At 42.2% G+C, this 16,155-nt stretch overlaps 1 protein-coding gene across 5 annotated transcripts in view; it reads left to right on the top strand.

Moving 5' to 3' along the window:
- Positions 1–15,669, top strand: part of LOC146971318 (receptor-type tyrosine-protein phosphatase S-like) — a 69,616-nt gene extending 53,947 nt beyond the window's left edge. For all 5 annotated transcript variants that reach the window (XM_085805849.1, XM_085805850.1, XM_085805847.1 and 2 more), the window contains 17 exons: positions 532–785; positions 1,026–1,113; positions 1,366–1,584; positions 2,517–2,674; positions 4,840–4,952; positions 6,694–6,791; positions 7,068–7,191; positions 7,697–7,872; positions 8,025–8,144; positions 8,842–8,996; positions 9,456–9,741; positions 10,146–10,324; positions 10,720–10,846; positions 10,947–11,072; positions 11,785–11,939; positions 12,082–12,217; positions 12,950–15,669. In XM_085805849.1, the coding sequence (XP_085661975.1) occupies positions 532–785; positions 1,026–1,113; positions 1,366–1,584; positions 2,517–2,674; positions 4,840–4,952; positions 6,694–6,791; positions 7,068–7,191; positions 7,697–7,872; positions 8,025–8,144; positions 8,842–8,996; positions 9,456–9,741; positions 10,146–10,324; positions 10,720–10,846; positions 10,947–11,072; positions 11,785–11,939; positions 12,082–12,217; positions 12,950–13,018 (2,583 nt within the window). In that variant the 3' untranslated portion in view covers positions 13,019–15,669. The remainder of the gene's footprint in view (positions 1–531; positions 786–1,025; positions 1,114–1,365; positions 1,585–2,516; positions 2,675–4,839; positions 4,953–6,693; positions 6,792–7,067; positions 7,192–7,696; positions 7,873–8,024; positions 8,145–8,841; positions 8,997–9,455; positions 9,742–10,145; positions 10,325–10,719; positions 10,847–10,946; positions 11,073–11,784; positions 11,940–12,081; positions 12,218–12,949) is intronic.
- The last annotated feature ends 486 nt before the right edge of the window (positions 15,670–16,155 follow it).

Below are 16,155 nucleotides of genomic sequence, written 5' to 3'. Positions count from 1 at the left end.
GCTGTGTGTGCAGCCAAGGAACGCCGTGAATGTGGCGACGTAGGGACGAGGGCTGTTATGGTGCGTTCAAGGAAACTCGTATTTTTCCGACCGTGCAGTCGTACCAGTTCGATCTGGTACAAGTTCACGGGTCGGAAGTTACGAGTGGCCGTTATAGTGACTTTCACCGGTAAAACAGGTCGGAAAAACACGAGTGGGTTGCCTGAAACGCTACAAAGTCGTAAGTTGTGACTTGAAGCTGTAATTTACGATTTCAAAAGCCTGCCTGGAACGCAGCATTAGCGAAAACGACCGGACCACTTACTTCTGCTTTAACTTAATTAAAAATCTTGCATAGTTCATCTTTAAGTGTGGCATAAATTGGCTAGATGTGAGAGTATAGCAGTGTAATAAACATAGAAAACGAGTATTTCAGCATTTTCATGTAGAAACACGGATGTCAACGTACAATAGAATATCATCAGCGAACAGTATGAGTGACCATTGTGACCTACTGTATTCTTGTAACTTCAACCCTGTGCCGTCCTCCAGGTGGAGTACAACCGCCAGAAGATGGAGGTGGATGCTCGTCTGAGAAAGGCAGTCATCCCAAACCTTCAGGCCGACACCAGTTACGACTTCAAGATCACTGCTCCCGAGGGCAACATGGGAGGCCTTCGCCATCGTATCAGCGCCAAGACCTCTCCACCAATTACCATACGCCGCCCTGAGATTGACCACTCCCGCGACACAGAGACCACTGTCACCATCATCCTGCCATCACTGGAGAATCGCACCCCTGTCAAGTAAGACTGAGATATGCAGCTGTTGTTAATTTTGAAATTGTCATGGCTTTCAGATATACCTCTTGCCCTCAGGTCAGATAACTGCATTTGCCAAAGGTGTGGGGCATGATGATAACATTACCTCCCTGCCAAAGATACAGTCTCCAGGGCAACAAGTTGGCAAGGAAACATGAAAATAGTTTGAAACATTGCTACAAGTGTAGCTGGTGTTATACTGTTTGTCCTCCTCTGCCCCCACAGGAATGTTTATGTTGTTGTGGTTCCACTGAGGAGAGCCCGCGGCGTCACCAGACACCTCAAGAGCCCAGATGAAATGGACCTAGAGGAGGTGAGAACCACAACAATGACAGCACCCACTGATGTCTGTGCCTGGAAGGAGGAAAGGACCTATAAACACACACACACACACACACACACACACACACACAATCCCATCACTAAGAACTCTTGGCAGTGCTTAATTTTTAATTCAATATCAGTGTTTAAACATTAGTCATAGCTACTGGAACGTCTCGTTTCTCTTAGCTGTGTGTCTTCCTTCTCTCCATTTCTTTGTTTGTCCTCTCTTTCCGTCTCTCAGCTGTTAAAAGAGGTCAGTCAAAGGCAGAGGGATTCTCGGCAGCAGAAGCAGGTGGACTTGCGACGGGCTTACATCACAGCCCGTTTCACACCTGCCACCCTCCCGGCCTTCTTCACCCTGGGGGACCAGCTGGACTACGGAGGTTTCGAGAATCGAGCTCTAGAGTCAGGGCAGGAGTACGTCTTCTTCATCCTGGCTGAGCTCAACTCCACTAACGGGGTATGAACGCCGCCGTGTCACATCTCTTTTCTCTCTGCATTTATAACCACTACCTCTGCCTGTGTGTCTCTCCTGCGGGCTGTCAGTATACATTGTAATCAATATGGCCTCGCTGCTAAAACAATAAAATTCACGTCAGTCAAAGTGTTGTAAGCAAAAGGCAATAACCTTCACGTATTTCCATCACCACTACTAATAAAGAGTGAGTGTACCTACTGTGGCAGTGGAAGAGATATTGCCTTGTGCACTGCTGGTGTATACATGTGCATGTGAATTGGAGTAGACATAAATATACAGGTTGAATTAGGATAGATTTTATTTTCTATTAGATGTTTTTTTTTTTTATTAGAAGCGCTTTTAGCCTTGGGGACGCTCTTCAAAAGTCCCTCAGAACTAATAAAAAGGAACTGCAGTTCACCACAGTTTACATTAATTATGAAAACACTACAAACATCAATAAGGTTAGCTGCTTTCTTTCAAACACAATCTCATACACATAAAATCAGTCATGTGCAGCCTCGTCTCAATTACACAGACGCCTGTTCAGTCTAATGAAATCCAGTGCAACAGCTCTGCAATACTACAAATACTATACTACCTCTGTGCTTGAACTGATTTTTTCCTACAGAGAGCAGAGGATTCTCCTTTGTTGTTGTTATTTTTAGGTCACTGTTTGTACAGTTATTGCACTGAGCTGGAATTAGGTGTCAGGTGCTCATGTTGTTTCTGTCATGGTTCCTTTACTGAGACAAGAGATACGAAAATAAATGTAAAATGACAAACATTTTTTATGTTAATACCTTAATTGTAACTATGCTAAAACAGTTTATTTAGTCCTTGTTGTCCTTGTTATAGACAAATAAAAACAACAACACTACCAATGTCTTGCACAGTTTTGCTGACTCTCTACATGTGTATTTATTTTTTACCAGAAAATGTACGTGGCCAGCCCCTACACAGATCAAGTGATTGCCCCGGATTCAGACCCTCAGCCATTTGATGCAGGTGATGGTCTGATCTGGGTGGTGGGACCTGTCCTGGCTGTGGTCTTCATCATCTGCATCGTCATCGCCATCCTCCTTTACAAAAAGTGAGCGGAGAATAACTCTATAAAAACAAAATGTCAAGTTTAGGACCATAAGACAAACTCAGACTGTTGGTCAGACCAGGCAAATGCCAAAGGAGCTTTGATTATTACTCTCAAAGGATAAAGCTGGTGAAAAGATGATTTCTTGTGACAGAGGGATATATATTTCTTAATGTCAACGCGTTCAATCAAAAGGACCAGTGCAAAAAAAAAACCTACAATAACAGATTCACCAAAGCAAAAAAATAAAAAAGGACCAGTGCAGAGGAACAGTCTTTCAGTACATGTCAACAAGTGCGGTTGAGGCAGACACACATTTATACTCACTCAGGGGCACCGCCAGGAATTTTGGGCCCCATGACAAAAAAATCAAATTGGGCCCCCTCTGCGGAGCTGTTGTCACCACATCTCTAGGACCTTACTATCCCATCAAAAGCTTTACATAACTCTAATTAAAGGCTTGCAACTGTCTTGCTTCTTGTAGTTCAATACTAGTACTAGCACAATATTTACTGCTGGTGATTTGTACATGCATGCAAGTCTGCATACAGTATGCAGTTCACTATTTGATGCAAGATTAAAAGCCACCATAAAAAATGTGCTAAAGGCCATATTATACAGTCTCAATGTATTTTTATTGTAAAATTTCAAAATGGAAAATTCTCTTAACATTAATGAACGATTTAAAAAAAATAGAAAAGTGAACAAACTTAAAGATATATTAAATTTAAAAAATAAAATAAAAGAGTTTTCTTCTATACAGTCTATGGTTTTACACAATTTTGAAGCTTAATCTCATATATTTGACGATTTTTTTTAATCATTCAAATTTGGCAGGGTGGTTAACAACACACTTTTCTGTGGTCAAACTTAGAACACATATTTATTCTTACTTTACACGGACTTTGTAACTGGGTTACAGATTGACATCCTTTCCTTTGTCTTTCATCTCTCTCTTTTCTCTCTTTCCTTTTTTGAAAACCAGATTTTGGCTTACTAAGTGACACTGTGAACACTGTAGCTCTGGCTGCAACTAAACACCTTCACTGATAAGTGCGCTCAGGCAGGACCAAACCATTTCATGCAGATACAGGGGGGTGGTCCGTCAATATGGATGGTTACTTTTTGGTCAATGGGGATATTTAACTTTTACTGCCAAAAACAAGTAAAAACAAAAAGATCATTAATTGTATTATTATATTTGAAATATATATACTCAATGATGATAGTTTAATAATTTTATATTAGTGTTTACCTATTTTTTGGGGCCCCTGTCAGTCATGGGCCTAACTTTTCCCCCCTGTATGGCGCCCCTGTACTCACTGAACAAATCAGAATGTATCAGACCACAGAGCACTGTATTTTGTAACAGAATTGTTTATTTTTATATAGTTTATTATTACTGTACTATTATGCTATAATCTGTATTCATAACATTAGGATAGTGCATGAAAATAAACATAATCCATTGCATTCGTAACAGAGTGTTTCAGTTACTTTTTGTCAACAATGAAAGTCCTTATTACATTTAACTACAGACAGTACTTCTGAGTTAGACCAATTTAGACGTGGATTTCAGTAATCTTTTTCTTGACAGTAAAACATATTTTGAGCGCTATTCTTCGACAATACATAAAATGTGTCTCTTAGACTGCTTACACTCTGCTCTACTAAAATTGTTTAAATGTCCAGCAATCCTCACACAATTTTCAGTCTGATGTTAATCAAACTTGTTCCAATTTTGAAGTTTGCTATCTCCGTAGGCATCTATCTAACAGTCTAACCCTGTTGTAGACTTGTGATATCTGCTGCAAGCCATCAAGCTTTTGAATACTAATGCAAACTATTGATTTCCTTTTCCAACAATGTCTGTCTGTTTCCTTCCTTTTCTTCCCCTAATTATTCCCTCCCTTGCTCTCGTTTCACTGGAAGCAGCAAACCTGACAGGTAAGATTAAACCAATGTCAAGCTCTTTGTTCGTTTTAACCCACAGCAATTACATTATGCCAGAGAATTTAGTGCAAACCAGTAAAACAGCATATCTCTTAATGCACTATTTACTTACATCAAGTAGCCATACTAATGATGAGTCAGTAGCGAGTCTGCTTTTCCCTCACTGCATGTTTGCATGTGCTAATTGATCATTTGACTCACTGGTGTCTGAGCAGCAAGCGCAAGGACTCTGAACCTGGAACCAAGAGTCTTTTGAGTAACGCAGAGATGATGGCCCATCATCCAACAGACCCTGTGGAGATGAGACGCATCAACTTCCAGACTCCCGGTATGCAGCGCGCGCCCACACAGGCACCCAAACACACGCTTTGTATCTGCATAATAAAGTATACTTCCGATTGCTCATCATTTAATAATGAAATATTCATGCAGCTAATTTTAACCTCGGTAAGATTATGCAGACAAGATTGTGAGAGTGCTCCTCCGCATCACAACCGACATGTACCTGGCAGCTTCCAGTCATTTCTGTGATCAAAATGGCCGCTGCCCAAGTAGTACAGTCAGTGCTTAGTCATAGCTGAGTCATGACGGTGTGACAAAATATGATCATCTCCGCTCGCCCACATTCCGCATGCCAGGCTGCAGTTATCACATCTGAACAGACAGATTTACAGCGATTAGTCTTATCACCCTTCAATGTCTCAGAGTCAAGTTTAATGGCGACGGTGATATATCAAAAGTTGTGTTGCCGGTGAACTGTGGTAATTTATCAAAGAATTGACTTTTCTCACCAGTATAACCAAGTTAAACCCCACTGTGAAGTAACTACATGGATTTAGCCGCTCTCACCCCCCGCTGAGTAAGATCTAATAACACAGCTGCTTTGGTTGTGGCATCAGGCCAATGATGCTTCGCTTTCACTTCTTCTATTCAATTAACAGCATCCAAGAGACACACGGCCTGAAGGAATTTAATCACTGTTCTCACTATATTTTTGTAGTTGCAGTTTATAGAAGCGTCCTTGTGAAAAGGTGGCAAGATGTGTCACCTTTTCATCACAGTGGCAGAATGTGCCACAGTAAAAAGGTTTAGACTTTACTCAAGTCAAATGATGCTGTTTTTTCCATTTAATCCATAGACGAAGGTCTTTTTTTAACCATGTTCCTTGGAAGCAAAGTAAAAACCCACAGAATAAAATGTTTCAGCTTCTTTTTTCTAATACAATTTTTTTTTTTTACTCTCTTGTGGCAGTAACACTGAGGCTCCCTCCTCACCCACTTCTCCTCCCCAGAGATTTTTGCTTCTGAGATGCTCTGCAAAGATGAAATTTGTTTCCAACAAAACCGAGCTGATGCTATTTGAGGTCATTTTGGTCGTGACAGGAGCATCTTGTCGTGATTACCTGTGGGTGCTGCAGCGCCAGGCTGCAGAAGAAAATAACTGTTGATATGAGCCTTATTTTTTTTTATACAGCTGTAGCAGGAGAATGGCTTAAATGCTTTTCATAGTGCATCGGGATGCGTTACAATCCAGCAGACATGGAGAATGTATTCTGACATTGGCGTTAAATGGATTGTGTTTATTGCATGCACGGTAGTGTTACTTTGATTTATCGTTGTCGCTATTTCCTTTTTGAATGGATCTCTGTAACCTCTCCTCACTTGCTCCAGCTGTGAAAACAAATGATGGTAGAAGGCATAGGTTGCTTCCTTTTAGTGTGTGTGTGTGTGTGTGTGTATGTGTGTACGTGTACGTGTGTATGTGTGTGCGCTCAACCCTCCTCATTAGTGTTCTGTCTGTGTTTGTTTTCTCTGAGTCGTTGCTCCTCTGATCACATAGAAAGCAATTTATCAAAGAAAAACAATTTACAAACAAACCAGACTCGCCTCACTTTGTCCTCACACATGGATCAAAATTGATTTTCTGCCTCAGCGTGTTCCTTAATGATATGTGATGTTCTGTGATTGTATAATTATCTTCACATCTTTGCATATGAGTGATGTCAGCCCGCAGTAATTTCAGTCATTCAGGCGGAGTTGGCCTCACCTCTGACCCTTGTTGCCGTGCAGGAATGATGAGCCATCCTCCCATCCCCATCAGCGAGCTGGCTGAGCACATAGAGCTGCTGAAGGCGAACGACAACCTCAGACTCTCCCAGGAGTACGAGGTGAGAAATAACTTATTAACCCGTCTGAACAGATAGTTAACATCATTATTGTTTTGAGATGTTAAGCCTGTTAAGCCTCTGCTTCGTAAAGCAAATCTTATTTAACATTTGCATCTCTGCGTGCAGACCATACTGTATGTTCATGATTTATTCAGTAGTGCAATTGATTGCTGTAACTTGCCAGCATTACATTGCACTCTCTTTCCATTATCCTCAAATACACTACTAAATATGCCACCAGTGTTGATGTGTGTCTATCTGCTGCTTCTCCCCCAGTCCATCGACCCCAGCCAGCAGTTCACCTGGGAACACTCGAACCTGGAGGTCAACAAGCCCAAAAACCGCTACGCGAACGTGATCGCGTACGACCACACCAGAGTCATCCTGGCTCCCATAGAAGGTAAAAAATAAAAAAAGGAGCAGATTAAAGAAGATGTTTAGAGATTCTGATGGGGAGAGTCTGAGTGTATTCATGCTTTGCTCGCGGGGGAGAGGGGGGTGAACACAAAGATGGGGATACAGAGAGAGAGGAGGGAGGGAGGGGGCTGCATGATGAATGAAAGCTGAAATTGCAAACAGTACTCAAAGACGGGCTGTGTGCAGCGGCATGAGACTGACAAACAGTGCGAGTGCATTCAAGTGCAGCCAGCAGTCCACCAGTACAAGAAGGGGGAGAATGGATTTGATCTGGAGCTCATGAATTCACGCCGACAGAGTCTTGTTTGTTTGTTGTCATCCGCGAGTCATCCAGCAGCAGCCGCAGCAGCCGCCGTCTGCTGGAAGCCGCAGCTGCCTGAACCCAGCAGTTCATTAGGCTGTTTGATGTCATACATGGGGGTTAATTTATTATGTCATTCAAGAAGGTGGCAGTTTAGCATGGGCCTCACAAGTGTCTCATTTTGCAGGGATCCTGGGGAGCGACTACATCAACGCCAACTACATTGATGGCTACAGGAAGCAAAACGCCTATATTGCTACCCAGGGGCCCCTGGCAGAGACGTTTGGGGACTTCTGGAGGATGGTGTGGGAGCAGCGGGCCGCGTCTGTCGTCATGATGACACGCCTGGAGGAGAAGTCACGGGTAAGAAACCGGGTCTTTACCTACTGACCCATTTGCAGAATATTCATTATGTGGAGCGCTGTTGCGTAGCAGCTGTACAAGCATCAAATTTGATTCAATTATGAACTGATCAGTGTTGTCTGGAAACAATATATTTTCCTCTGTCTGTTCAGATAAAGTGTGATCAGTACTGGCCGAGCCGTGGCACAGAGACATACGGGATGATCCAGGTCACGCTTCTGGACACAATGGAGCTGGCCACGTTCTGCGTTCGCACCTTTTCCCTGCATAAGGTAAATTATTTCACTCTTTTCCTCCTGTGTTCACCCTCGACTCACCGCTGTGCCCTCCCACTCCATTAAATTTACTGTCACACCCACCGAAAACTGCTTTGATCTCCGGAGTTTGCTCTTAGGAACCAGGAGCAACTGGAGTAATCATGAATTCCTGCCGTCACTGCATGAGTAGTGCATACGGTCGCTCGGAGGGTCATAGATTAGTCTGGGCTTCATGGAGTGTTCAAACCAGGCCAGCCTCCCTGTGTCAGGCTCTGAGATTTGATCACTGTTGGAGGCAGCGCGAGGCTAATCTAGGACCGTCAGACTGGCGTGTCTCTGTGGCCTACTTACAAACACAGAAACTAGGCCAACTGTAGCTCCCAAGTTTTGCACTGCTTCTTTAAATTTTTGTTTGTGAAACGTCACATTGGGAGACACGTCTTACAGTAGAGAATAATGCACATGAAATATTCAGCGATGCTCGTGTGTTATTCCTGTTTTTTGTTTCCCTCTTTGCAGCGCTGGTGTAGGAATGTAGGGATATTTATGATATATACAGTTGTGAACAGTGCGGGTTTTGTTTAGTTGGGTTTTTTTTTCATTTAAAAGCAGTACTGTATGAAGGACAGTGGATATATTTTTGAGAATAATAATAATAGGATGGAGCTTTCACATGACAATGTTTTTTTTGTGTGTCTGTTTCCTATGTCAGAGTGGCAACAGTGAGCGGAGAGAGGTGCGTCAGTTCCAGTTCACAGCCTGGCCAGATCACGGTGTACCAGAGTATCCCACCCCCTTCCTCAACTTCCTCCGCAGGGTCAAAGCCTGTAACCCACCTGATGCTGGACCCATCATCGCTCACTGCAGGTACACACACACACATACATACACACACACACACACAAAGTAGTTTGACATTTGGGGAAATCAATTTTAGCTCTTTGAGTTGGCTCTCTTTCCAATGGTCAGATGAGATGTTACCAGTGATACATGAAAAAGACTTCAAATAAATCAATATTCAGAATTGCTATCAACACAAGAACATTGGTCCTGTTTTATTTTCTCATCTATGTGACGTATGACTTATCTTATATCAGCAGAGAGAAGAGCAGATGTTAGAAAAACACAATTCTTTTCTCTACCTGAATCTTCAAGAGATTATAATAGAGAATGAATAAAGCCATTTTCAAACACTCAAATAAAATGGAAAACAAAAATAGTGCACTATATCCTTCTCTTCTTCTCCCCAAATGCCAAAACAGAAATTCTGTACAAAGAAAAAAAAAAAAAGAAACTAACATCCCACCTACCCTCCTCCCCCATCAGTGCTGGGGTCGGGCGAACTGGCTGTTTCATCGTCATCGACGCCATGCTGGAGCGTATTCGACATGAGCGCACCGTGGACATCTACGGTCACGTGACCCTGATGCGCTCACAGAGGAACTACATGGTGCAGACGGAGGACCAGTACAGCTTCATCCACGAGGCCCTGCTGGAGGCCGTAGCCTGCGGGAACACCGAGGTGGCCGCCAGGAGTCTGTACTCATACATGCAGAAGCTGTCCAAGGTGGAGAGTGGGGAGCACGTCACCGGCATGGAGCTGGAGTTTAAGGTGGGTGAGGAAGAGTCCAGGAGAAAGAGATTTAAATAAAAGGTCTGGGAAATGTTCTGCTTGAGGTTTTGTCTGGAAAGAGGAACAGAGCAGTGGTATCAGCTGTGGGCAGTTCAACGTGAGACTGATTTTAATTCCAAAAATGTATTTCACCTGAATGATGTTCAGATGTCTGAGGAAGTGAGATTTACTTTAACAATATTTAATGCAACTGGGAAACACTAATAATAATAATAATAATAATTTCGATTTATATAGCTTTCAAGACACCCAAGGACGCTTAACAATAACACTAGAGCACAGAATTTAGATGCGACTGTGTACATAAGCAAATAACCCTACTCTAGTTAACAGTTGCATGTTATCTGTTATCTCACTTGCACGTTTCCTCTCTCTCCGTCCAGCGACTTGCTAACACCAAAGCCCACACGTCCCGGTTTGTCACAGCCAACCTGCCTTGCAACAAATTCAAGAACCGACTGGTCAACATCATGCCCTATGAAACAACCCGCGTCTGCCTCCAGCCAATCAGAGGCCTGGAGGGCTCCGACTACATCAACGCCAGTTACATAGATGGATACAGGTGTGTTTTCCTCTCACAAACGCTGATTTGACCTGACCCCACCGTCCTCGCATGACGGCTTGATGAGTGAGTGGATTGGATAGGTTTTCACCACAGTGCTCTCACCTGTCATGTCCTGTCACATCTGTCATTACTGTATACATGTTCCCCCTATTTGTCTCACTGTGGCGCGCTCGCTTCAGCGCCAGTATGGCCGACGGACGCTGAGGAGCTTCTGATGATTCAGGCATTCAGAGTGGTTGCACACACATGTTTTGACTGTTCCTCTTCTTGCCTGAAGCCTGACCCCCTTTTCAGTCTGATTCTTGACAGAGGAAGAAACAAGGAAAATGAAGGGAGGAGGTGGCTTCATATTGTGTGTGTGTGTGTGTGTGTGTGTGTGTGTGTGTTTACAGGCAGCAGAGAGGCTACATCGCCACCCAGGGTCCTCTGGCTGAGACTACGGAGGACTTCTGGAGGATGCTGTGGGAACACAACTCCACTATAGTCGTCATGCTCACCAAACTGAGAGAAATGGGGCGGGTAGGGACAGAATATGAACAACATACATATACAAATCGTAGCTGATTCTGGCCATGTACACCACCGCGCTGATCAATACTCTTATGCTCCGTCCCCTCAGGAGAAGTGTCACCAGTACTGGCCCGCCGAGCGCTCGGCCAGGTACCAGTACTTTGTGGTGGATCCCATGGCAGAATACAACATGCCTCAGTACATCCTGCGGGAGTTCAAAGTTACAGATGCCAGGGTGGGTTCATGTTTGTTGTTGTGTCGTTTAAAGACTTGTTCCCCTATTGTATTGTCGTATTCTGTGTAACACCACACTCCTTGACTTTTCTGCTCTATTCCCAATCCATCAGTGCTGTCAGGAAGCAGTGGCGCCAAGCATGTCCTATCGACCTGTAGTGTGTGTTAGTTAGTGTGTATCTCATATGTGAATGTGTGTACCGCAGCAGGTTAGCACTATCGACAAGCAGCCCTGGATTACTCATTCAACCATGCTGTCTCAAGATTATCTTGACAGTATATGTTTGCTTGTGTGTGCTTGTGTGTGCATGTGCACATCCGCTCATGCACTTCATGCCAGTCATAGATAACTCCAGTTAAGCCTGTCCTGCTCTGACGCCACATCGACAGATGCTCTATTGATCTCCATTAAAGGGGAGTCAGAGAGGCTGAGCAGAGGAGAAAAGATGTAATTGCGTACTGAGTGGCTGACAATAGCAGACGCACTGACGTTACAGCTTGAAGTTAACCACAGCCACTGATCCTGGGTCAGATAACAGTAATGATTAGAAGGTAAAAAAGGACATTGCTTTGCAGAGCCTCAGTCCTCACTCTTGGAAATAAACATCTTGATGGCGTTGAAAAGACGAGGGCCACTTTCACATCAGCCCAGCCTGCAGGTTTTCAGTAAATATTTATGAGCCGTTGTTCTTAACACTCTCTCACTCCTGCAGGACGGCCAGTCTCGGACAGTGCGCCAGTTCCAGTTCACTGATTGGCCAGAGCAAGGCGTGCCCAAATCTGGGGAGGGTTTTATCGATTTCATTGGCCAAGTGCACAAAACCAAGGAGCAGTTTGGTCAGGATGGGCCAATCAGCGTTCACTGCAGGTATGCATCAAGGTTTGTCGTGGTGACACTACTCATCGTAGGGTAGAGGGACATTTTGATGATGTGATTACAAACTAGAGCACACTCATGTCAGTGCTCTTCACTGCAGACCATAGTAAAATGTTTTGCTGTATGTCTGTAGTGCTGGCGTGGGGCGGACAGGTGTCTTCATCACTCTGAGTATTGTCCTGGAGAGGATGCGTTACGAAGGAGCAGTGGACATCTTCCAGACTGTCAAAATGCTGCGGACACAGAGACCAGCCATGGTGCAGACTGAGGTAAACACTGATTCAAACAACATGGCAGAGATACAAGATTCAGAGCACTGGTACTGCACACTATTAGTATCAGTTAAAGCAATACTGACATCAATCCAATAATTATTCTTGAGTGTTATTTACTGATTTAAGAGATCACTGTTAGCTTTTTGACTTCCTTAAAGTAAGCCTATATTTTCATGTACTTGACCATCTGTAAACAGGTTTTTCCACTTGTGTGCACTTACATCTGAAAATGCTTAATATATTTTATGTGCACTCATTTTATTATGCATCCCTGGATATAATTACTACTCATGCCCAGGAATGGATAATACATTAAACATTTTTAGTCGTTATTGAGTTCATTAAAACAGGTGTGTGTTAACTGTGTTATCAGATGATCCAACAGTCTTTTTAAATTGCTTGTTTATCTTAGTTTATTGGATTTTTTTTTTATCTGTCTTAATAGAACTTATATCACTACACAATTCAATTCCAATTCAGCATTATCTAGATTAGGAGTAATTTCTTTTGTCTGGGCAGACAATGCACATTTAAAAACCAGAAAAGAAATGTTTATAACTACACATTTTTATGCAGTCAGATTTTAGTGAAACCCCTTCTACAATACAATTGTCATTTCATGACATCTCATATCAGTGTCTAAGTGAGATTGAGTAAGTGTTACGCACAGCCAGAAAAAACAATGTAGCACCTGTCTGTCTTAACAAACCCTTTTTTGTCGCACAGGATGAGTACCAGTTCTGTTACCAGGCGGCTCTGGAGTACCTGGGTAGCTTTGACCACTATGCAACGTAAGTGAAGAGACATCTATCCGTCCATCCTTCTGCTTCGAGGTCTACAAACAAACCAACAAGTGAAACAAGAGAACGACAGGCTGAAACTACATGAACATTGAACCTTTTCCGGAAGACAGATTCTACACCAACAAGGACAAAAAGCAACAACAAAAACAGCAACAAGAAATCTGTGTCTAACAGCAGCCACACTCATCAGGACCTCTCCCGAGGAGCTGGTGGGTGTGGAGACTATCCATGTGTAATCCATATACTTACCTCAGTGTTCCAGTGTGAAGGACGTATAATACATGTGTGTTGTGGTCAGCTATCTCCAATATGAACCAGTGAAATACAAATGGCTTCTGAACAGGAATTATGATAATATATGTGTATAAAATATAAAAAGAGTTAAAAAAAGAAAAAAAGAAAAAAAAAACATTTAAAAACACAAAGAGCCTGGATATTTGCTGCACCCTAAATGGGCTTTTTATCCTCAACTTTGTATCTATTGGTTTGATGTACTAAGGGATTACCAAGTGCAAAGGTGAACATTTCTATGTGTCTGTGAGTCAAAGCTGTCCACTGCTACCACAGGTAGTTCTGACTATAGTAAATAAAGCAGATGACGAGGTTACGCCTCAGCAGAAGCCCACAGTGCGGACTCACCACGCTGAGGACTGTTGGAGAAGCATGTGGATGCTCATTTACCCAGCGCACAGTGCCAAGAGAAACCATGCAGCGTGAACATGAAACTGTGGCCTACAGGGAGATATGGCTCCGTCTTTTCATCCAGCATTAACATGAAGTCAGACTAGAGACCGCTCTTAACGCTGACCAAGGATCAGTTCACACTCCCCAGTTGTGTCCTCACTGCGTAACAGCTGGCCTCAGAACAGTGATTAGAGTCCATCATAGCCTCAACTGGGCTTAGATTTGTAGTCCAGTGCTTTCTTCATTCAACAAAGCTTGCTTGCTATTTGCTGTAGTCCTTGTTCATCCTCTAGCTCAGATTCTCTTGATGTCAGTCCCATTGTGTCAGTTCAACAGTGGCTTATTGAAGGAGGCGCTAATGAAAGAATTGAGCTTCAATCCCTTTTTTTTTTAAATTCTTGGCCCATTTTTGCAGATTTTTCTGTGTTTTTACTGTATGTCTTTGCCTTACGCCGACTTATTTCTTGTGTTTTAACATGCTGCCTAATACTCATGCGTTGTGTGCTAAAATTTTATTGTCATACAGTATCTAAACTCGAGGATGAAAGTTGTTCCCTAATCATTTTCCTCCGAAGCGTACCTACTTGAATTGCACCACTTTGCGGTTAAATCACTGATATTTTAACATTTCGGGCAACGAAAAATAATGAGAGAAATCCCCCCCCCCAAAAAAAAAAACAGTCATCACAAGTGGTTAATTGCTTACATTCAACAATCCTGTCCCCTTTCCCACTTACTCCATTAAAACTCTCTCTGGCCCTGAATCACACTGTACAGAACATCCCAACCTAACTAATTGATGTTTTCCCTCCGTCTAACTCCAGTACAACTGCACAAGTCCTTGATATTGATATATATCTTTTCTTGATTTGACATATAATCATTAATTGGTCCCACGTGGTGATTGAAGAGCACAGCAATGTTCCAGTGTCTCAGACATATCGGGCGATTTCACAATTTTGTACATACAGTCTTATCACTTGAGTCCTATACAGTACAGTTACATACGTCTGAGCACAAGATATAACATGGGATTGGATGTGATGTAGTTCTTATTGTCGCAAAAAAAAGCCTTATTGTTATCGTTCACTTTGTCATATTTATTTCATATGATTTTTAAAAATATTTATTATTCTATTTTGTTACTTTTTATGTTTGTTTTTATTTATTTATTTGGGATATCTAGCAACTATAACCTATAAGATGTTGTTTACTTGTTTCTTTGGCGAGCCAATGTTAAAGTAAGATATTGTCACTGTTTGTTTTTTAATTTTTAATGGTCAGTTTTGGTGCTTTTTTATTTGCTTTATTATTCTAAAGTATGCCCTCTGTGTAGGGTACTATTTGATACTGATTACTGATGTCCGATTAGTTAGCTAGAGATGTACATTAGAGGCAGACATAGTTAAAGTTTACAGTGATGCCCTTTTAATGCCCTCCCCCGCTCGACCTCCATAGCAACAACAGTGGTGTGATCCTAGCAACAGAGGGATGATCCACCCCACCGAGAGGTTTAAGGGCATCAGAGAAATTAGATTTATAGAGCAGACTTATTGGTGAAAACCTCTGACAGGCTGTTGGTATTTAGTTTGCTGGAGAGCACATGGTAGCAAGTGTATTTTTGACAGAGAATGGGTAAGAGTCACCCAGCTACACACACCCTTAAAGTTATTGTTTAAATCTGAAATTATTCTGATATGAACTTTATGTGTGGTACAGAAGTCTTGACGATGTGTGACATATATGAAATATGTTATTCCTTCAATTTCTAATGATTATTGTGTCAAGAGAAATGTAAAAGGCACACATGAAACATAATATGAAATGTGTTGAGGGTCAGCTCTGATGATGCCATCCCCCTCACTTATGTACCTGTTCTTTCCTTTCAAACCATGGATGTAGATATTGTATCTTGACTTTGTATTAAAAGCAGGATGATTGGATATACAGCACAATGAACTGCTTGGTTCCTGTCAGTTTTGTCCTTTGTGTTGTTCACTTCGTGGCCACTAGATGAGGCCAAAGTAACCTTGAAATGAAAAGCACTGCTGTCACAACACCCACTTTTCACCAGATGCCTGGCGAACAATTTAACACCTGGAAAATGTTCAGATGATGATCAGATTTTGCCCTTTCTTGTTAAACCGCCTGAAATTTTATGGAACCACAAAAGTGCCACATAATTGCATGGCATGAAATTCTGCTGTAATTCCGACTGTTGCATTGCAATAATGTAGGATTTAACATTATATTGTAACAACCTATCAAACATGGGTTTAATTACATTAAACAGATACATTAGGCTGATGTAAACACACACATATGTCTTATTTATTAATTGTCTTATTTTTTTACACTGGATTTGAAAAAAAAATCCAAATCAATTAGGCCATGACATGGATGTTATATTAACTTTAAACAGTGTCATGATTAATATACCTCCAA

The sequence above is a fragment of the Trachurus japonicus genome, chromosome 17 (genome assembly GCF_045865225.1).
Source record: "Trachurus japonicus isolate A0001 chromosome 17, Traja_1.0".
NCBI classification, from domain to species: Eukaryota; Metazoa; Chordata; class Actinopteri; order Carangiformes; family Carangidae; genus Trachurus; species Trachurus japonicus.
The sequence above is the reverse complement of the archived record's forward strand: the minus strand, read 5'-3'. Positions and strand labels throughout refer to the sequence as shown.